The sequence below is a fragment of the Syzygium oleosum genome, unplaced genomic scaffold, assembly GCF_021117445.2.
Source record: "Syzygium oleosum isolate NSW1041296 unplaced genomic scaffold, Sole_v2.1 Sole_v2.28, whole genome shotgun sequence".
Classification (NCBI taxonomy): Eukaryota; Viridiplantae; Streptophyta; class Magnoliopsida; order Myrtales; family Myrtaceae; genus Syzygium; species Syzygium oleosum.
In genome coordinates, this window is record NW_026607512.1 from 2,435,276 (window position 1) to 2,458,708 (window position 23,433).

At 39.7% G+C, this 23,433-nt stretch overlaps 1 protein-coding gene across 5 annotated transcripts; it reads left to right on the forward strand.

Moving 5' to 3' along the window:
• Positions 1-8,553: 8,553 nt before the first annotated feature.
• On the forward strand, positions 8,554-22,719 carry LOC115675356 (uncharacterized). 5 transcript variants are annotated; one of them, XM_056303588.1, is made up of 14 exons: positions 8,554-9,005; positions 15,599-15,653; positions 15,736-16,139; positions 16,227-16,290; positions 16,684-16,952; positions 17,040-17,109; positions 17,196-17,494; positions 17,960-18,368; positions 18,460-18,560; positions 18,667-18,710; positions 19,418-19,610; positions 19,973-20,117; positions 21,377-21,507; positions 22,256-22,719. In XM_056303588.1, the coding sequence occupies exons 2-14, from the start codon at positions 15,608-15,610 to the stop codon at positions 22,391-22,393; spliced, it is 2,313 nt and encodes a 770-aa protein (XP_056159563.1). In that variant the 5' UTR covers positions 8,554-9,005; positions 15,599-15,607; the 3' UTR covers positions 22,394-22,719. The 5 variants fall into 5 exon arrangements, with proteins under 5 accessions (XP_056159563.1, XP_056159559.1, XP_056159560.1 ...); XM_056303584.1 differs by lacking the exon at positions 8,554-9,005 and adding an exon at positions 14,810-15,003 and having other exon boundaries at positions 15,591-15,653; XM_056303585.1 differs by lacking the exon at positions 8,554-9,005 and adding an exon at positions 14,810-15,003 and having other exon boundaries at positions 15,591-15,653; positions 16,684-16,939; positions 17,040-17,105; positions 17,200-17,494.
• Positions 22,720-23,433: the final 714 nt, after the last annotated feature.

Sequence of the window (23,433 nt, forward strand, 5' to 3'; positions counted from 1 at the left end):
TCTGACTCTTCATCCTTTTCTTCTTCCTCTACTTTTCCAATTCCTTCCATTGAATCTTTCCAAATACCACCAACTACTCCTCCAATTTTCATGGCTGATCCACCAGAACAAGACATGGAACCAAATTCATCTAAACCGGAGGTTATTCAAATCAATAACCCATCTCATATTTCTGTTTCCCCATCCAAACAGTTTTTCACTTTTGATGATACTCCTTATTCCAAATGGCCAGAAAAATTGGATGAATTCCATGCTTGGTTGAACACTAGAGCTCTTGTTGTTGAAAGCAAATATGATGTTCTTTTAGAATTTGCCACAAGGTTTACTGGAAGCCTTAAACATCGGTGGCAAGCAACTTTTGAGATAGATCAAATGACTTTTCTTCTTCTGCAAGACTTTTCCCAAGCCATTGGAATCATTTACCTAGATTTCATAGGAAAACCTGCTGATTTTCTTGAACTTAAACGAAGAGAATACTTTGAAAGAAAATGTTGTTCTCTTCAAAAAAAGCACCTAGACCGCCATTATAGAGAAATGCTTAAACTCTTTTATGGCCTAGGAGCTAATCCGAATTTGAAACAAGTCTTCTTAGCTTCCATTCCTAAAGAACTCTCCCAACAAGTTGAGAGATCATTTCTCAACAAGCAAAAAAGAATTGTTGATATCCCCTTTGGAGAGCTACAATAAGAAATTCATTTTTGTCTTGATGAACTTTGCCTTCAAAGACAAATGATGAAAAATTACATCAGAGACGATTGTGAACTTGATGGTGCTTGCTCCAAACAATATTTGAAGATCAAATGTTCAAAGAAAGATTGTGACGGTTCCTGCGGAGAAAATTCAAAGAAAAACAAGCACTTCAAGAAGTATCGAGTGAAAAGATCTGAGCACTTCAGAAGGAAGAAGAAATGGTGATTCCTACAGAAACGAATAAACTTCACAGGACGCAAGAAATCAAACCGTTGCTTCATTTGCAACAAGAATGGCCACTTTGCCAAAAATTGTCCTCAAGCAAAAAAAGGTTAGAATTATCTCATTCATAATATCGAACTAGAGACAGGAATCTCTCTTGACAATGATGATATCGAATCCCTATTCTCTGTAGATGAAAATCCCACTGATCAAACACTTTGTATCATTCCTTATTATTTCACCCCCAGTGAAACAGACTCTGATTCAGAACCTAAAGAACTTTTCCATCCGTCTTCACAGCCTGAAAATCTGGACTCCAGTATGCATTCCAGTCAACTTCATTGTCCCCACTTCCCAATCAAAATCTATCTCTCAAAGTTTGACAAACCAATTTCAGTCATTGCTCTTATAGATACTGGTGCTAGTGCTTTAATCTTAGATACTAAAGTTCTTCATGAAGAATACTGGACTTCCTGTGTTCGATATTTCAACTCTGCTTCAGGAGATACTTTTTCTATAAATGTTCACACCATACCTGTGTCTATTCAGTTTTTCCCTCAGTGCTCCATTACCACTAGAATTCTTGGATCTAGTCTTCCCAGTAAAGACTTGATTATTGGGTGGGATATTATGACTCAACTTCCAGACTTGAGAATTGTTCCTGGAATAGGACTTAGGCATAAAGACCAATTCTCTGAATTCGTCAACATCCAAAGGCTCTTTTCCATCCAAATGAGTCTGTTAGATCCAATCATGCAGAAACTGTTGGAATCATGCTCAGAAAATCATTTCGAATTCTCCTAGAAATGTTCTCATCTTTTGTGTAAAAACCCAGAATTCTATGTTCGGCTCCCCTTTAAGAAAAATGAGGATATAAATCCTACTAAGGTAAGTCATTCGGGAGTGAATCCAGAGCATTTAACTCTTGCTAAAAAAGAATGCTCAGAATTATTACAACAAGGCCTCATTGAAACTTCAAATTCTCAATGGGCTTATGAAGCTTTCTATATCAATGAACGTGCTGAGCAAAATAGAGGTAAGATGAGATTGGTTATCAACTACCTGTCTTTTAATCTTTTCCTCTAAAATGACAAATTCCCTTTGCCTTCTCGAAATTCCCTTTTTACGGGAATCACTAAAGCCCATATCTATTCAAAGTTTGATCTTAAAGCCAGATTTTGGCAATTGGGCATTCATCCTGATGACAGACCAAAAACAAGATTCTGTATCTCAAACCAACACTGCCAATGGAGAGTCCTTCCATTTGGTCTCAAGGTTGCTCCTTCCTTATTCCAAAAGGCTATGTGTCGCATATTCTAGCTGATCTTGTCCAATGCTGCTGTCTACATTGACGACATATTACTCTATAGCCTAGACGAAGAATCTCATTGTCGACTTCTTGAGCGGTTTGCAGAAATTGTGAAGAAATATGGCATCATGGTCTCTCAGAAAAAGATGACCATTGCCCAAACGGAAGTTGAATTCCTAGGCATTCACCTTAACAAAGGTACATATTATCCAGGGCCGCATATCGCCAGGGAATTACTAAAATTTCCTGAAAAGGATTTTACAAACCAGCAAGTTTAACAATTTCTCAGGATAATTAATTATCTTAGAAATTTTGTCCCAAACATTGCAAGGTTGTTAATTCCTTTGCAACTGATGTTAAAAAAGCATTAGGTGCCATGGGAAAAGGCACAAACCAAAGCAGTTACGAAACTCAAAGAAATTATGCAAGATCTTCCTTCTCTACAAATCCTATCCATAGGGAAGAGAATTTTGCAGACTGATGCCGGTGATGAATATTGGGTAGCCATATTGTTTGAAGAACTTCATGATAAGCGACATCTTTACGCTTACAAAAGTGGCAAGTTTTCTCAGGCAGAAATCACTATCACTCTACCTTCAAGGAAATTTTGGCAGTAAAGAATGTAATAAAAAAGTTCGAATTCCATCTTATTAGCCACCATTTTCTAGTAGAACTGGATATGGCTTATTTTCCCTAGATGACTAAATTCAAACAGAAGCAGATTCCTCATCCTCAACTACTCAGATGGGCTGAATGGTTTTCGAAATACTCCTTCGAAATCAAACATATTGCAGGAAAAAAGAATGTGCTTGCAGATTTTCTCTCCAGACCAAAAGCATCGGCAGAAATCAACATGTATATTCTCAGGCATTCTTTCCCGTTTCGGCCAGACAAGTACAAAATTGAACGATTCCGAGATTAGCCAAGCCTGGAATATCCTCAAGAAATAGTTGAGCAAATTCAAAAGGATAAGCTCACTGAAAATTTTGACAACCTCATGTGGCAATGTCACACAGACCTTTTCAGACTATATGATGGATCTATTCTTGACTATTTTGGATTACACTTGAGGTACCCTTTCATTCACCCATTAATTTGGAAAGAAAATGATTTTCCTGAAAAATTTAAATGGCTATTATGGTACATAACCAATAAGTACTTAATAGCTATTGAGTTTCCTATTAGAAAATTTCTTCTCCAATTAACCAACTTGCTTATGGCTGATCACATTGGGCTCAATGAACACGGGAAAAACCTTTTAACTGTGCTGAAATGGTTTTACCCTCTTGTTTATTGGAAACGACTCTTTCTCGAAGAGTTGAAAAAAGTCTGAGATAATCCAGAAACACACACTGTTGTACTCCTCCATCGTCCATGGACTTTTGTGCACAATAATGGTACCATCTCCAATATTCCTGCAGTAGTAGGTACTACTACCTACAAGCCTCAGTCACAACTTCAAGTTGCACGTGTCTATAATTTGTTCTCTAGTTGCATTGGCTTTGTTGAATATAATTACAGGAACTCCAGAGGATCCTATGCTAAGAAAATCGTTTTATCCCAGAAGAAACATGGGATTACGCCACACCCGTTTCATGGGATCACGAAGGATCTTCATCTACAACAAGACAAGCACTTAGAGAATACGAACAGGCACAAGTACAGCTCGGATCGTCACAAGATCAAGAAATATCATACACGTGAGATCCAGCACAATCATCTCAAGATCTAGCACAAGCATCTTAGGACTCATGGGGTGGACCACTCTCTCAAGATCCCTATGACTATGGACCAATGTCCTTATCCATTGGACTTGACGCCAGCTCTGCCTCCCACTACTCATAGCTAGGAAATTCGCCTCAGCCAGTCTTACCTGAAGAAAATCTACAGCCAAACCTTGGCATCACAATGTGGAATGAACTCCTGTTACAACCAAACACTCCGACTACTGCTCTTCTAGACTTTTCTACATATGCATCATCTTCCTCGAACCAAACGCCAGTCATTAATGAAGACAATTTTGAACAAATTCTGGCACAGAGACAGATAGCATAATATGAATGTGTAAACAACTCAGACAGCTCGAATTATGATTATAACTCTGGATGGAGATAAACTAGTACTGTTTCACCTAACCGGCACTGTTTATTATAGCATATAATAGCCGGGTACTGTTTTACCTAATCCTATAAATATGTTTTAGGTGTCCTACTAGTGTGTTTTAGGTGAGTTTTGTTTTATATGGACAGATGTCCAATAATGTGTTTTAGGTGAGTTTTATTTTATGTGGATAGACGTCCAATAATGTACTCAGTTTAGGTGTGTTTGTTTTATCTGGACCTTCGTCTAGCAATGTACTCCCCAACGCCTATATAAGGCTGTGTAATCCTTCGGTTTAGAACAAGAGCGAAAGTTGTAAAATTTTCAGAGTTCTTACTTTCCATGCCTCTCTAAAAATCCTTTCTTTCTTCAAAGCCTGGCATGATCCTCTAAGAAATGTAGCTCGGCCAGTTAGGCATAACATCATCCTGGTAACTTTGAGCGTCTCTATGCTCTGAGCTAAATTTCCAGGTAGTTTTGCAGCTAAAAGGCAGTCCCTGAAGGGCTTGAACAAGAGGTTCGCCGTGCGGGATAGCATACCTGTTGCAAACTGACCTTGTTTTCCCCGGCTCTCAGCATAGATCCCCTCAATGATGTCGCGAGTATTGATTGATAATGGCTCCGCACTTAATTTGTGTCCGCTAAGCACACTGCATCGTTTGGGGATCAATGAAGAGCTTGTCAAGCCTTTTAAGGTGACCGTACGCTCGTTTGATGGAATGAAGAAAGACGTCATTGGTGATATTGAGCTTGAAGTGAATATTGGCCCTGTGCCCTTCCTGATTGATTTCCAAGTGATAGATATTTCGAGGACTTTCAACCTCTTGCTAGGAAGACCTTGGATTCATATGGCTGGTGTTGTCCCTTCAAATTTTCATCAGAAAGATCGGTTTGCCATTAACGGCAAGATGATCATCGTTCATGGGGAGGCAGATTTTGTCACCTATAAAGAAAGTGCAATACCATATATTGAGCCTGAAGTAAAAGAAGAACCAAGCTATCATTCATTCGAAATGATTTTGATGGTACAAATCCTTGCCGGTAGTATCATGAAGTCTCAAGAACTCTCAGCATCATCCATTATGTCGAGGAAGGTGTTATGCCAATATGGATTCATTCTTGGTGTCGGGTTAGGATCAAAAGCCCAAGGAATTAAGTAACTTATTATCCCACTTGCTGTTAAGAAGAGATATGGGGTGGGTTATATCATAGAGAATTCTAATAATCACTATGGAGGCCAAGGTCGAGGACGAAAGAACCATGGAGGCTATGCGAGCTGAGGTGATCGCGTCATCAATCCATTAGTATGGAAGGGTAAAGCTAAAGAGCTTTCCAATCATCAGATCCACATCAAGGAAACTTTTCGGGAGAAGAACAGCATTGGTGCCAAATCTTGTGTACGGAGGCCACTTTGGTGCAAAAACTTTCATTTGGATCACTTAAGTGCCAAAAGTTTACGCCGGCGATCACTTAAGTGCCAAATCGGAGAAAAAACGATCACTCAAGTGCCAACGGCGAGAAATTCCGATCAAATTTAATACATGGCTTTTATATTTAAATTTTAATGACACGTGGCATTTCCATGTGTATAATTCAATTTTTTAAATATTTTTTTTCTGATTTTCTTCTTTCTTTTCTTTTTTTTTTTCTTTTCTTTCTTCTTATTTCCGATGGCCGGCGTCCGGCCACCGGCCATGGCCGGCCTCGCCGGGCATCGCCTTCCTCCGGGCGAGGCCCGGCGAGGCCGCCGTGGCCTCGACGAGGGCCGGCCTCGTCGGGCCTCGCCCGGAGGAAGGCGAGGCCCAGCGAGGCCGGCCATGGCCGGTGGCCGGACGCCGGCCATCGGAAATAAGAAGAAAGAAAAGAAAAAAAAAAGAAAAGAAAGGAAAAAAGAAAGAAAAGGAAAAAAAAAAGAAAAGAAAGGAAAAAAGAAAGAAAAGGAAAAAAAAAAGAAAAGAAAGGAAAAAAGAAAGAAAAGAAATGCCATATCAGCCTCCAGCGAACCACATCGGCCTCCGGCGAGCCACATCAGCTTGAAAAATTAATAAAAAAATGCCACGTCGGATTTCCGGCGAAGTGGCACTTAAGTGATCGTTTTTCACAACTTTTAGCACTTAAGTGATCCGATTGAAAGTTTTGGCACCAAAGTGGCCTCTGTACACAAGTTTTGGCACCAATGCTGTTCTTCCCCCGAAACTTTTCCTAGTCCTTCTAAGCTACTCTAAGAAGAGAATATTCATGCGAAAGAAGAACCCGCTTTGCTGGAATTATTCGGGGAGAATACTGTCAATGTCATCATAACTAAGATGAAAGATACTTACCCACTGGAGTAGGAGGATTCTTTTAAATCTTTACTTGTTCTGTCATCATTTCCATTGCATTGTTGTTTTCATAGTTTCTAATTTCATTTCAAATCTGTATGCAATTTCAATTCAGTTTCAATTTACATTCCTGTTGATGTAATTGTAATACATTCTTTCAAGACAATAAAAGTGTGCAAATGTTTTGTTAAGAATGTATGGAAACGAAACCAAACCTATGATGAATATTGCCATCACTTGTGAGGCTTGAGGCTTTGGGTTTCTGTATTGCTTCTGATAGTGAAAATGGTTTTTAAGAGCAAGGAGGTCCAACGATATAAGGACTAGCTCTATCTTTATGTTCTTTCAAAATGGATTTCAAAAAAGATTTCCAAAAAGACTTTTCATAAAACCTCATGCATTGTTATACTTCATTGTAACTTTCGATTCCAAAACTAGTTTTGAAATTGGAACTGAAACCTATCTATGAGTGATCGATTTTCGGTTGGGTTGGTTCAGGAATCCATCTTATAATCGGCCCGAGGATCGAGCCATATGCACTAGGGGTAGGGTGTCAGAACCAAACCGAGAAACCGAACCGAGATACGAACCAAATCGGACCGAACCAAAAATTTCGTGCATTTCGGTTTGGTTTCGGTTTCGATTCGGAAAATCAAAATTAACCAATTTTTTTTTTCAATTTGGTTTATTTCAGTTCGGTTCGATTCGGTTAGTATCGGATAGAACTGAAATAAACACTTCCGTTTTAGCCCTAAAACTAAAAGCCCTATCTCGCCCTCGCGTTGCATCTGCCATCTCCTGCATCGACTCAAAGCAAGAAGCCATCTCCTGTGTCTACTCAAAGCTTTTAGGGCTTTCTCTCTCGACGCCGACTTCTGCGTCGTTTAAAGCAAGAAGCCATCTCCTGTGTCGACTCAAAGCTTTTAGGGCTTTCTCTCTCGGCGCCGACTCCTGCGTCGTTCAAAGCAAGAAGCCATCTCCTGCGTCAACTCAAAGCTTTTAAGGCTTTCTCTCTCGGCACCGATTCCTGCGTTGCTCAAAGCAAGAAGCCTCCAACAATTTGTCCTCCTGCGACGATGGAACTTGGGTTTGAAGCGAACATCGGTAGCTGTGTTCAAGATTCGGCTCCGTCATTGCTTTTGCTCCAGAGATTGAGCGGTAAGTTCGTCACTTCGTTCGTTGCTGCTTCTTGTTCTTTGTGTTGTCTCTTGTTGTTCCCTGAGTGTTTGATGAGATTTTTGGGGTGAGGGGCTGGCGGATTGATTGAGTTCTTATCGGCATGATTTTATGTCCCGAGATTGATTCTTGGAATTATGGAACCATTATGTTGTAGCTGCTGTTCTTAACTTATTGTTGCGTGCAAAGCTTCGAGTGAAGTTTCCGGTTGTGCGTGTAAGGTGTTCGATGAAATGATGATGAGAAATCCATTTGACGTTAGGTGCATTTGCACTGAGTTGGAGTTGCATTTGCTATGTCTTCCAATACATAAGCTTTTAATAAGTTAGCATGGGCATATTTGGAAGTAACTCGTTTTGGCAAATCTAATCCAAAACAGAAAACAAAACCATGAATAAAAAGCCAAAAAAAAAAAGAAAAAAAGAAGAAGAAGAAACCGAAAACTGATCCGAACCAAACCGAACCAAATTGGTTTTTCGATTTGGTTCCAATTCGATTCGAGTGAGTTTCGGTTCGGTTCAAGGGGGCACCCTTAATGGTTCAGTTCGGTTCGGTTTTTCAAGAAAACCGAACCAAACCGAACCATTCACACCCCTAACTAGGGATGTTAGAATCTAACCGAAAAACTGAACCAAATCGAAAATTTTGTGCATTTTGGTTCAGTTCGGTTTTCGGTTCGAATGATGAAAAATAACCACTCTTTCTCTTCGATTCGGTTTATTTCAGTTTGGTTCAAAGATTGAACCAAACTGTTGAATCGAATTGAAAACATGATTTCTTCATCTCGATTCTCTTCTTTCTCACCCCTCTCAAAAGTATCGCCACTAAGAAATCCTAACCTTCGTTTTGACTCTCTCTTCTCCATTCCGTCACCGCGCCTCGTTCCGTAATCGCTCAATCCCTCCCAAATCCTCCTAGATTGCAACGCGCACTCTTGATCCGTCGTTGGACTCATCGCTCGAATCGACGACGCCGGTTTCTGAGCCTTGTGCTCGCAAAGCTTGGTTTTGTCGCTCTGAAATCAATTGTTATGGGGGTGGGTTCTTTCACTAATCCCTCGGACGTAATTTCGCGCCGCCCTACAAACCCTAGGCGCCGCTCGAATTTAGTTTGAGAGTGGCTAAGGAATCCTGGCGGTGAAGGTGCTTTAGGAGTCAGCAACTTAGCCAACCACTCTTCTCATCCAGGTAGTTTGCTCTTGCCAAATTCTGCTCCATTCTAACTTTTGTAATGCCATATTATTTGTTTGGTTATGGGTTTTGTGGGGGAGCGAATCTGTGCTTAATGGAGAAGATTGGGGCATTTTTTGTTTTGTGCTCTGGATTCTTGTCGGAGCGTGGCCATCGTGGGCATTTTTTTTCCTTCTTTGGAGGTCGGCATTGGGATGAGAGTAGTTTTTGGCTCACAGTTAGGTTGTTTAAGCAGAAGAAGTGAAACATCACCGTGCTCGTCGGACTCGGTGGGAGTGGCAAGACTGTTCTCTTTTATCGTTTCTTCATGCCGTTGCTATGAAGTGTTTATATGCCTTTTGGTTTGAATAATTAGGTTTTTGGTTTGAAATTGCAACTTGAATTTGCTGGGAGATGGCTAGTAATTGGATTGTGATTTGCAGTGATTAAGTTTGTGTGGCTTTATGTTGAGGACTATGATTCTGGATTATTGTTGCTTCAACGGGTTTCTTTTCCCACTTAAGTTTAGTTTGTGAATATATCAATTCACGAGGATGATGCGAGTGCGAAGCCGGGCTTCCTCGATTTTGATGCATGGAGGGTTGGCTCTCTTTGTATCTATCTCTTCCGTTTCTTCTTCCCCTGTTCTTGTGCTTTCTTTTTTACCTTCCTTTCTTGGGGAGATGGGGAGATTGTATGTAGAAAATTACGATGGATAGAAGATTATGTTGTGTTTGGCTTTTAGACCTTTTGCTTTACTTTCATGCTAATTTGGATCTTGGGTCTAGCCGGTGTTAGTCTAGCCTCTATACTTACTTTCTTTTTTCTACTCTTCAAGGTTAAAAATAAACATGAAGTTGAGCTCAAATGAGGGAGGGGATGTGCTTAATAATGATGTTTGAACAGCAGAAGATGCATCAATGGCTTCTGATGTGAATGGTCCCACTCCATGTTTGAGAAGTCACCGGCATTTCACTCCTCGTCCCTTGGTTTCTTTCCTTGTTTCTTTCGATAGTTCACGTGAGACTGAAGCTATTGGTCCTTTGACCTACATTTCATGATCATACTTTTCTTTCCCTCTGGTTGAGTGCTCTTGATATTCTATTCACAAGTGATGAAGGCCGAACCTCTCTTGACGGATGATGGCTTGATCTTGTTTCACATGAGCCTCCCATTTTTATTTATTTCATTTTCTTTTTTGGGGGGAGTTTAGTACTTTCATGTGAATGTTGTTCTAGGGTTGATTGTGTCTACCTGCATCCAAAATGATGCATTAATACGTTTAGCTAATGGTTTGAAGTTCATTTTGACTTAAGTTTTGTGATGCGTACGAAGAGTTTCTTCATTAGGGATCAATGTCTCCTGCTGGTTTTGAACATGTATGCAGATTTGCTTGTAATACAAACTACGAAATGTAATTCCTAGCCAATATATGGTAATGGTGATTGCACTTTCATTTCTCTTTGCATGTAACTCGCCATTTGTCGTGTTTGCTTTTATCTGCACCGGTAATATGATTGTAAAGTCGAATAGATAAAAAATGTAAGTTCTGTAGTTAGTCTCTGGTCAAATGGTTTGAAGCTCATCTTGTAGATGTTTTTATTTAGTGCTTGTGCTCTACTTGCGAAGTTTTTTAGTAATCTGGTTGTTTTACATCTTGCTATTTTCCTTTATTCTATTTAGTCTTTTTGCTTATCACTTTTGGCTAGTGTGGCTTTGTTCAGCATTTGAGTTTGAACTGGTGGCATTCTCTTGGAGTATATTTTCACCATTTGGTTTTCTTCTTCTTCTCTCTCTTTCACTTTGTGCTTTAGTGTGCATATATCTGTCATTTTGTTTCATTTTGTTCATGGATTAATGGTTGTTTAGTGTTTTTTAAAAAAAAAAAACTCAAAGTTAGTGGTTCTGTGAATTGGGGGACAAAGGCAAAATCCATTTTGTTTTCCAATATCCTGAGGCTGTGAGATGTGGAGAATAAAAGCAAAAAAAAAAAGAAGAAAAAACCTAAAATCGAATCGAGTCGAACCGAACCGAACCGAACCTAATCGAACTGGTTTTTTGGTTTGGTTCGGATTGAGGTTTGGTTTGGTTCAATTGTGCACACTACTAGTTCAGTTCGATTCGGTTTTCTTGAAAAACCGAACTGAACCAAACCATAAACACCCCTGCGTACTTACCATCAGAGCAACACCCTCTCCATAAACGTCCGCTCCATATAAGATAGAGCTAAGCAAATCGAACATCTTCTCTAGAATCCGCCGACTTCGAGCATAAACCCTAGCTGCGATCCGCCACAAGGCTCTACTCTATAGGTAATTCCAATCTCGGTCTCGCTTCTTCTTTCGCTGTGTGTAGTATCTTTGGGGGGTGTCTGACCTGGTTTCTGAGCTCTTTGCGGAGAAAAAAATGGTGTTTGGAGGAAAAATTTCTGAAGAATTGGGCAAGTTGAGCCAATCAATAGATGCATTCACTAGACGGGATGATTTTGGAAAAGCGATAATATCATGGTTTCTTTGTAGTCATGACTGTGAAATTGGTGGTCTTGGCCTGTCTTCATTGAGCAAATGCCAGTTTCTCTCTCTCTCTTTTGGCTTTTCTTTTTTGGGTCCTGAGACTGAGTGATAATGGCTTGGGATAACTAGGATGAAAAAAGTTGGGGCTTTATGCAATAGTTAACATGGCCCATAATATCATGTTAATTCTCCTTTTGTCTGGAACAAGAAAGCTTGTATCGAGAGTTTAAGATTTAGTGTTGAAAAGTCAATTTGTGAGTTTCGGGGAAGTTGCATCAGTCACGGCAAGGCAATGGCATTGTTTAATTGAGTTTTAAGGGGTACTACTATTTTGCAACCTGAAATAGCTTATGTCTGTTCTTTGCTTATTGTTGACACCTAATTTTTGCTTATTCGTTTTAAGTTAATTACATATAAAATTAGGGCATTAATTTTTAATACATAAACACAAATATTTTCATTAAATTGCATAGCATATAGACATTAGGTGCATTTGCATTAATAGGGGCAGCCGTGATCCCCAAAGAGAGGAGGTTATCCTCTTCTCTCTCGGCGTTAAAAGGAGGAGGGGGGCTCGGTGAATAGGGGGAATCGGAGAGAGAGAAAGACTGAGGAAGAAAAGGAGGATCAAGGGGTCCTTAGAGAGGAGAGTGTTCTGGCCGCTCCATCAGAGGTGGCTGGACGAATCTCCTCCCCCTCTTAGCCGTGCGTCGAGAGCCCGAGCTAACCTTCCCCTCATTTTGGGTCGTCGGAGCTCCACGTGGGGCAGGAAGTTGAAAACAGAGAGAATTCGGAGAAGAGAGAACAGAGAGTGGGAGGAGGAGATCGAGAGAGATTGGCGAGTTTCCGAGTCTTACCCACTCGCCGGAGGGCCACCCGAGACGCCGTCGAACCCCCCCAGTCGTCGCGCCTCACTTCGGCCAGTTGCGAACAGGCAGGTCCTCATCCTTGTCTTCCCCTGTTTCCGCTCCTCTTCCCCTGCCTCTCGGGTGTCGGGCACACCAAGCCCATTCGGTGATCGCCCGGCCCCGTCGACCGAGGTGAACATTTGTTTGACACCCAGTGAGGACGGTCTAAACGTTATACATCGAAAATCGACCATAAACTTTGTCAAAATTAGATCCGTGACTCTATTTTCGGGCTGCACCTCACCCGTTTGATCAAATGTCCAAACCAAATTGTTTAAGCTTTTAGTGTCGAATATAGTCGTGTTGTTTTTTAGCATTTCGGTGCCAACTGAGACGGAGCTAGAGTGAAATATACCAGTCTAGATCTTCACATATCATGATAGGGCCGAAAAGTGTGTTGGATGTCACTTTAGAACACATATCTCAACTTGCACATTACATGTTTGACGAAATGTCTAAATGGGGGTTCGAGTTGCTTTTTTGTGGAATCAGTGCTTGGAGCCCGATTTTTATGTTTGATTAGTGTTCACATTTGTCAAATGGTGTCTGAATCTGCGTGTTTTCTGTGATTTCTTTTGGTTTTATGACATATCTCTTGCCATTCGAGCCGGCCATGGACGGGACCTTCGCCGGAGATCTACTCCTCACGTTGGCGTTGCCCACGGTTTGAGGCCGCTACCGTAGGCTTGCTATTTTTGTTTTGAATGTGTGTATGTTCGTTTGTCTGCGTTGTAGTACAACTTGTTGCCGGGACATCTGGTTGTCGAAAAATGAAATGGTCATCGAGGTTGGTGTTTTGGTGGCTGTTGGTGCTGGATTAAGCATGGTGGTTCAGTGATAGTGGTGTCATGGTTTTGGCCGGAGCAGATTCGACGTCGGCGCCGGACGAGGAGGCTAGTTTCGGCTCGGTGCGGTGGCTGCCGGTGAACCACCGAGAAGGAAACGTTCTCGATGAAGAACACATGAAGAAGAAGAAGTTTTGGGAAAGGCCCGAAGAAGGGGATGAAGAAGAGTAATAAAAAAAATAGAAAATGAAAAAGAAACGGAAGAAAAACAAAAGAGAAAAGAAAGAAAAAAATTTGAAAAGAAATGCTCAAATGGAAGTTTCGGGCGGGTCAGAAATCCAAGTCGAATAGCTAGGTCAGATCGGGTTAGGGGATCCGGTCCAGGATTCTCATTTTATTAATAAAAATATTTAAAAATTCAAAAATTAAAAAAATTAAAAATTCCAAAAATTTTCGAAAATGTTTAAAAAATAAAAAAAAGTCTAAAAAAATAAAAAAATTTAATTCAAACAATTCAGAAAAATTTCAAAAAATCCAGAAAATTATGAAATGTTCAGAAATCAGTTTTTGGCCTAATTTCACTAGATTTTAGGTTAAAAAACTCACAAAAAATGAAAAATGAGAAAAATCCTTTAAAAAATTCCCAAAAATCGGATAAGCCATTAGGGCTTTACCTTAGGGTTTTTGATTGCCTTTTCCTTTCTAGAGACGATGCTAGGTCGCTAGTTGTTTATTTTCTTTATGATTATTTGGTTGCACACTTTTAATACATTGATTGTTATTTTCTATTTTTAAAACGGTTATATGGAATCTTAGCTTTTTCGATAGGCTGCTCGGTACTTTAGTTTGCGAACATTTAAGTTTAGGTATCGAAAGGCCACTAGTTAGATAGCTAGTATAATCAAGTCCCCAAACTTTAGAATCTCTGATTTTCACGCGTATCGAGACAATACTCCCGCGTCTCGATCAGGGTTTCTAGCTGACCCTTAATCATGACTAGTAGCGGCTCCAATCAAATGCGTAAATTAGACGATTCTTGTCGTATGAGGTATGAGGCTTGGGAGTGCCTCGGTCCTTGGATTAATGAACTATTTGATTTGTCTTTCAAACAAATCAATTAATGTTCATATCCGTCGACAAATACCTCTTTGCCTAAATCTAATTGGGACGAATAGGTCGCGACACTGATGCCAAAGTAGTTTGCCCCTATGTTGCACCGACACCGACACGCGACACGACACGATACGACGACAAGTCGTTTTTCAAAAAGTAAAGAATTCCGACACGTTGGGACACGTTATACATTAAATATATATATTTATATATACATGATAAATTATCATTTTTTAATTATTTTATTTAAATTAAATTTGATACAAATTCACAAATAAATAAATAACTCAAATTAATTTGATAAATTATATACGGTATATTTTATTATGTCATGTGATATAGTAAAAATTCTTTCATTTGGCCATATATATTTTTCTTTTGGAGTATCCATTTTCATTTTTATTTTCTGCCCGTTCTTTTTATTATCCCTCTTTCTCCACCAATTTTTTAAAGCTTTTAAGAAGCCATCTTCGTCCTTTTTATTAAGGACGGGCAGAAAGCTTTTATTATTCCTCTTTCTCCATCAAGTACTCTCTTGACCCTATCTCTCTCTCGTCTCTGCAACTGCAACAGTCCCTCCCTCTCTCTCTCTCTTCCTCTCCTCCGATCAGATCTCCGGCAGCTCTCGCCGCGGAAACTCCGATTCGCTCAGCTCGCTCATCCATGACGCTCGGCTCGGGAGGATCGGGGGTCGTCGGTGAGTTCTCAAAACCCTTCCCGACCTAGATTTCCAGATCCTCCCTCCCCGGGCAAATTCTCTCCCCCGATCCGGACCGATTCCCAGATCCCCCACCTCCCCGTTCCCCGTTTCTTCGAGAGGATTCGTCGTGGGGTTCGCAGCATCCGAGCCTCGATCTGTCGAAATTCGAAACAACGGGTACTCGCTGTCAAAAGGGATCGGGATTATGCGGCGCGTTGACCGCGTGTCCGAGCGTGTCCGCCGCGTGACACGGTGGCCTCCGGAACGTGTCGGTGCAACATAGGTTTGCCCTACCTCTGAGATTAATTCGCGTTCATGCTTGTGGCTCTGTGAGGTTGTTCCCATTATACGACATAGGGCGTATTTGAGAAAGAAAATTACTGGTAAGTCGCATTATGCTTTTGATGATTTTTAGCGGAATTGCAATATATCGCCATTTTTGTTTCTCTTTGGGGTTTTCAGAGAATGAGAAATATTTATGTTCAAGGTGGAAACAAGGTTCTGTGAATTTTTTGAACTGTATCTGTGTTTTAAGAGATGCAAGTTCTGACTAGTATATCGGGTATTTCTGACTGTGCTAACAGACTTGAAGCTTGTCAAAATGGATCCTTTTGAAGATATATTTCCTATACCTGCCGTAAAGAAAGGTAAGAAGGTTTTTGTCTTTAATGGGACTTACTGTTAGTGTCTAGCATGATTTTCCAGGGGTTAATGTCAAGTTCTTGCTAGGTACTGCCGCTGGCAAATTTCAACCCAAGGGAAGACCAGCATTAAGAAAGCCAACATCTTCATCGGGGACTTCAATCCTCCCTGGTAAAGACAAGGAAGAGGCTGTATCACCAAGTATTGCCATGTCAGACACGACAAAGTCATCGGGGAACGTCGGTCCAAAAGATGATAGGTTGACAGATCCCAATGCTTCACCTTTGGTTTCACTTGGTAGCTTTGGGCAAATGGTGCCTAGGAGAAGTGAAAGTTCACAACTGGCGGTGGACCACGTGGGACTGATGAGTACTTCATCTGAACTTGTGGTTCAACAGGATGTTGGTACCTCATATGCTCTTCCTTCTGACGTGGTTGTGCAAAATCAAAATATTGAGGATTCTTTTGTCTTTGAAGAATTTAATGGACAGGTGAGCTGGACAAAATATAACTGACTTAAATATATTGCAATACGATGCTTCCTAGATTTCTAACCTCGAAGATGCTTTTGGCTTTAGATGGATGCCGGGATGGATGATGACCTCATTTGCAATATACTCCCTCGGCCACTTGCAACCAGTGGTATGAACTATGATATGTATTTTACTTGTCATCTTCCTGTTTATAAAACTGACTTAATGTTTTTCTGAAGCAAGTGGCGCTATTTACAATTTTATCGCACTTAAGGCTTGTAGCAAGTTTCAACCCAAGCCTAAGCCCCAATTTTATCGCACTTAATGTTTTACAAATGTTCATGTCTTAGCTGAGTTTTGGGTTTGTTTTTATGAGGTCGTATTTTCTTGACTAGTACCACTAATATCTGCAGATAGAAACTTGTCGTCATGATGAGCATCACCATGAACTCTATTGTAGGACTTATTAGCCCTGTGGTTTGCTGAATATTGGTGATCATATCACTTGTTTTCATTCACTGACCGCAAGGCTCTCATCATGGAAACTTGTTTCTGTCTGCAGATATTGGTGATACTAGTCAGGAGGATATGACCCTGTTGTCAGAAAAAACAGCCATTCTTCCTTCAAGGGACATAAACGGAACAAGAGATTCAGATCTTCCAGCTTCTAATTACCTTGAATCAATCGAAGCCAGCATAAGTGATGCTGCACAACCTCACATTCATTCTAGTTTCTGTGAAAAGGAGACCCAAGACATGGCAATGGATGGGCGAGATGCTGCCTCTGTTTATGGGGATTGTTGTATTGACAAGGACAGGTCAGAAACAGAGGTGACTACCTGTACATGTTTGCAGATTTCTCTCTTTAACTTGGAATAATTGACCTTAATTTAGTGAATAAATGTTGGTTCTATGCAGGAAGCAGAGACTTTTCCTGATGTGCAAACTACAGACGGTTCACATGAGAGAATCACTGCATCGGGCGTCGGTATTGACTTTGCTTATTGAGTGCAGTTCACTTGCCACTTATTTGCTGCATCTGCTGTCTAATTTTTTCAAAATTGGTAATTCTAGGAAGGCCCGAGAGAGAAGATCTATTGGAGACCGAATTACAAAGTGGAGTAGGGAAACCTACTTTTTGCATCACTAATTCAGAAGTTGAGCCTGGTGATATGCCCCGAGATCTGGTTCTGTGTGAAACCCATCTTGATCAAGTCTCAGCTCCTACCTCCATACCTGATGATATATTTGATTACTCACCCATAAGGCTCGAAGATAGTACTTTCGAAAATCCAGCCTTTCATGAACCATCACACTCAGATACACTGTTCTCGGCAAATACGATGGATGTTTCTGATGTGCCTGGTGATTTGGTAATCATTTGACTGAAGTGCTGGTTTTCAATTGTATTAAGACAGCAATGAAGCACATTGGCATGTAGACATTTAGTGATGCTATACAGGAGTCTTGTTTTTTGTAAACTATTTGTCTGAGTTTGACATGAGCATACGCCTCTAGAAAGTGTGAATGCACAATGTTTATAAGCCGGCTTATGAAGGCGTGGCTTGATAGCTACATGCTGTTAAACTTCCCTTCACGTGTAAGCCGGAATTTGGTCAAGATTAAGCCATTGAAATTGATTATTAATTTCAGGCAATCCAGTTTTGAAGTGAACACAACCTCCTGATCTGGTACAATGTAAAAATTGATATAATACGTGCAATTTAGGTGAAAGTTTAAGCTATTTGATGAAAATGTAGTTCAATATTAAAATGCTTTAACATGCATATCTGATTTTATATTCTGAGCCTATTTAATGTTTTAACTGGCTTGTGCAGAGTCACCATCATAAAGAAACTTGGGCTGCGTCGGATATTCATTTGATGCAAGACAAATCCTGTATTTCTAATACCATGAGTGAAGTTAACAAATCATCAAGGCATTTGAGAAAGTGTCCTACTCCACACCAACTTGTTGACGGGTCTGATGGGGAGGCTAACTCTGATGGCAACAACTCAGCTGAAGCTCATACTCATAGTCCCTCCAATGGAGATGAACTATATGATGGTGATGAATATAGGACACGGAATTCCTCACAGAAGAGAAGTACTCCAAGAAAGTCAGAAAGACCATTGGCTAAGAAACAGAAAGAAGAAAAGAAGAAAGAAGCCAATAAAGCCTCTGAAAAAAGTACTGGAGAACCTCGCAAGAAGTTCTCTCACTCTACTCGGCGTGGCAAAAGATGCGGTAATAACATCTATGGGTGTTTGAGAATTCCCTATTCGATCTCTTTCTCTCTCTCTCTCTCACCATAGGCATATTGTTTCGTCTTATGTAGTGGATAAGGTTCTGCTTCAAACCCCAGAGGATGAAATTGACTATCGAAAGTTGCGCATTAAGGATCTAATTCTTCTTGCAGAACATAAGGAGCGTTTAACGGTACACAATATGATTCTTTAGTTTTTTCATGGTTTTTTGGAATTCTGATCCAGAAACTTGTTGCTATTCTTCATTCTGGTGCTTATATGTGTGTGTTGTTTTGCAGGTCAAAAAGGCAAAACCATCAAAAGCTAATTCAAATAATTACAGGTATCTGAATCCACTGTGATATTTGCCTCTGCTATTTTATTTGACAATGCAAGTAGTTATTGCCAAAGTTTGTTCATAATTGGTTTAGCTGATTGTTTTAATAAATAGTTTCTTGGAAGCTCTTATTTGATGAACTCCAGCCTTTTCTTTTCCCAATAACAGATTTTGAGAGACAAAATTTGTGGTGGCTTGTGTTGAGAGAGTGAACATTACCCTATGGCACTGGGTTGTCTGCTTTGAACATGATATTTCATGCCCTCATGATGCATAATATCAATTGCAGGCCTTCTGAGATCTTGGGAGGAGTCAAAAGCTGCTTATACTTTTTCTAATTTCTAATGTGGGCAATGGTCTGTTGATGCATTTTCCGAGCAGGATATTGTATAATAATGATAACATCTGGTTTGGGTTTTAACCAATTTGTCTGACAAAGTGCCAAGTAAATGGAAGAAAAATCAAAAGTTGATTAACCTGGCCATTTCTTCGTTAGAAATTTTGGAGTCTGTTTAGATTCTGCAGTTTAATTGTGTTTTGTGCCTGGACTGACAGTCAGAAAAACTAAAGCTGCGACTTGATTGTATTGCATATGCTAGACGGCTGAAATAGAGATAATAGAAACCTAGTACATGGCTTTTGCATTGATTATGCGCTTAGTGAAATTATACTGAGTACATTGCTGTTAGGAGTCTAATTGCATATCAATGCAGTGCTGACAAATCAACTCAGGGAGATGCTTCTCATAAGGAGGGTGAGAGTTTTCCTTCTGAGCAAGGAAAAGACTCCACTAACGAAGCCAGCAGTAGTGCTGAACCAGCTCCTCTTTTGTTCAATTACCAGTCTTTCATGGAGAAAACACCTCGCACTAGGTGGTCAAAGCAAGACACTGAACTATTTTATGAGGTGCGTGGAATAAGATTTTAACTCAAATCTATTTGCTTTGTAAATCTTAATCTTCTGTAGAGAATTAGTTGCAGATGAGCTGCCTGGTAATTTTTTTTTTTTTTCTGATTCCCCTCTTTGCTTGAGCATTTGAGTATCGGCCTAGTAAGGAAGACTATTCTATCTTTATTGAAATTATTTCTGGTTTTTTTCTTCTTTCTTGCTTTTGGCTTGAGATTGAGAATTGGTACATTATTTTCTTCAGAAAAATTGTCAGTTGTGATTAGGGGTTTAGAGTTCCTTTCTATCTGAGACATAAATGTAGCACATTACTGGACCACCAGTTCAATACTTAGTTCGGCATGCCTCGTAACATGTTCCAGGGTATAAGGCAATTTGGAACGGATCTCTCAATGATTAAAGAACTCTTCCCCAAATTGACACGCCAGCAAATAAAGTTGAAATTTAAGAAAGAAGAACGTCAAAATCGGTTAAGGCTTTCTGAAGCTTTGGACAGCCGTGCAAAAGGTGAGACAACTCCAACTTCTTTATCTATTTTCTTTTCCTTTTCCCTGTTGATAGCTATCAGAGAAAAATGATAGAACTGACGTGGGATTAATGAAGACAAGATAATGGATGGTCGCAAACTATTTTTTCTCTTTACACCTTCATCTTTGTGTCGAAAATGATATCTCTGGCTTTATCAGAAAAAGCAAAAAACCCGATATTACCAGGAAACTTTATTTTGTCAAAAACCAAATGGAATATATGAAGTAAATTCGTTAGATCATCAATAGAGAGATCCTTAGAACTTTATATTATAAAATCACTGACCTATATAGGAAGTAACCCTTTAATCAAATCTAAACAAACTTAACTATGTGTACTATTTATACCTTGTCAACGAACTGTACCTGACACATATAATTTTCCAATTTCCAATTGTAAAGGTAATTAAAAATGGACAAACCACAAAAACTATGCACTCTCCGTAGTATATTATTCAACTAAAATCCTCACAGTGATGATTATGGCAATGCATGCATGACTACTTCTATCTTGTTTGCATATAAGCCACGTCAGTTCTGTCATTTTTACATCTTCATTTTCGGACATATATTCTTCTATAACAGAGCCATTATCAATGTCTGCTCATTTTTTCAAGTAATTCCTTTGACCTCCCTGTTTTGGAGCAGAATCTCTTGTTTTTTTCACACCACGCCACTCCACTTGTATTTATTTAGTTTTAGCGTGGATTTTGTTGGGTTTGGGAGGTTGATGTGGATGGTTGGGGGGAATATTTGTTTAACATTACTGTCAGTAGTTGTACTTGGAACTGCAATTGTAGATCTTTGCTCACGAATCTTTATGTATGATCTTATTCATGCATAAGGTCATTACTGGAGCAATTTCTTTGTGCATTAGCGTTGCTCCACATTGAAATGGTTTCACACTGCTCTTTTCCCCTGGTTTTAGTCATTCTTTCGTGGGCTGCAATGGATATACCAGATTCAGAACTTTTCATCGACAATCATTACTGAAAAATAGTTGTCTTTCTCTATCGTATTTGAATTGTGCTTATCTAAAAACATCATGGGTTCCCTGGCATAAGCAATGTTGTAGAGTCTTCTTTGGCATGTCAGGTGTTGACTTGTCAATATGCGATATTCCCCTACGGACACTGCAGTCAAATTGTTCAGTTAGATCTTTGGTATACTTTTGCTTATCCTAGCGGGAAATCGGATGTTATGTAAGTGAATGTCCATTATATTGTGTTATTTCTGCAGATCATTCTCATTTTGAATTGGTGATTGAGCGTCTCCAAGCTGCTGCTCAGGCAGGGAAAGAATCAAGTAAAGATGTTTCAGCAAGCATGACGGCTGAGGAAGAGGATGGGGAGTCATCACCTGAAACCAATGTATGTATAAAGGAAAAAAGTTATAAACTAAAGTGTGCATGACTGTCTAACTGGATCTGTGGACTATTTGGTCTAGTGATTGTTTGAATTGACAGTTCAACCAGTCCTAGTGGTTTGTCCGCCATTTGAGCAGTTGTTGATGTCTTGATGAAAACGGTTATGATAAATGGTATACCTGTATGAAATGTTGCCACAAAATCACGTAGGTCAGATGCTGAGTGTGCACATTTAAAAGTTGAGGGCCAAGGTGTGTCTCACGCTGTAGAAGTTTTGTATTTTAGGTAACAATCTTGTTGATACAGTAAATGATGAATCAATCTTTCGTACAAATAGAATGGTGGGTGAGTGGCATAGTGTTATTGTTGCATTGCATTGAGGGATTGATTCCCCTGGCTCATCGCTGACTTGTACATTTTCCATGATCAAGGATCAGAGAATCAGTTTAATAAGGTTGACCATTTACTTTCACTGGATGAACAGGTGGACACCGAGTCAGTCTGCTTTTTGACCTGCGACATGTCATTTAATCAATCTGGATAAACTACTGCACAATCCTAGTTGGGTTGTAATTCTAGGAAAATCGTTGAATGTCAACATTAAAAGTAAAGTAACATACATCTTAATTGGTAGCACCTGTAACAATTGGTTGTTGAGCGCACAGAGCTGGAGTTCAAATATTGATGTCATAAAGGCTGCGGTTTTATCTTGGTAAATCTGGCTGTTTATTGATGTGTTTCTTGGGTTGCAGGAGGAAGCAGAAAAGCCTGAGAAAGATGAGGAAGTAGGAGATGAAGATGGTAAAGGTGATGTTGAGGTTCGTGATAAGTCTGATGAAAGTGATGATGACCTTTTCAATTGCTTGGGTTCGTACAAAAGTGAATTCTAATTATTTTGGTTGTTTCTAACCATAATTGTTGGCAAACTTTGCTCGATACACGGAGCGGCTCATTTTTGTCCGTAACTTGTCATAGTTTCAAAAATTATTTTGATTTGATAAGAGGGAATCTTATAATTGCCGATATTTAGAGTATGTGATCTAACCTTGCTAATGCAGAATTGATACTTTGGTGTAGCGATCTTCTCACGGTCCTGAAGCCAATGGCTACCTAATTTCATCTCTGATGGTATTTCGTTTCATGGTTTTTGGCTAATGACAGCTTTATGTAACCGTGTCGAATTCAATGAAAGTTTCCTAGTCTCTTGAGTTGTGCCTGTCCTGGATACGGCTCACATTCCTATTGTGTTTCGACTAGGTTTGCGAATGCATGTTGTCTATTATGGTTACCAAGAGAAGTCGTAACCTGTCATTGTTCAATTGTGTTGACAGTGAGATACTGGTTTCTGTCAACAGCTTCGATCAAATCATAGGGCGTTAGCATTTTCGTCGGTTCTCTTAGATTAATTCATCGGCTCATACCTGGTCGAGAAGCTCGGATTGTTGCGATATTTTTGTTAGACTCGCTTTTCGTATTTTTCATTCAACTTGCTAAAACCATTTTGATTGCATTGACGAGATTTTGAAGCTGTGTTCCAGTAGTCAGCTGGCAGAGTCGTTCATCTGAAATTTCTATGAGAATATGTACCGCATGTGGGGTTATTTTTTTGGGGTCAAAAGAAATGAATGTTTATAATTTTGGGTCGAAAGAAAATTTTATTCATTGCATCATCCTACACTTTAAGATAAACTAACTGAGAATAAACACTGAAAAAAGGAGCAAAATCTTACGTTTTCCTTCTTTTAGTGTTTACGCTCTAACACTTCTCAAAAGAGATTACAATCAACGAAGCACTTTAAAGAACTTCTCACTCAGTAACAAGAGTATAAGTATAACAAAGAATAAAGCTTTCTCTGTTTGGAGTCATCGTCATAATTTGTGCGTTCTTCAACATGTGTTGATCTCCTTATGTAGTCTTCAAAATCCAAGC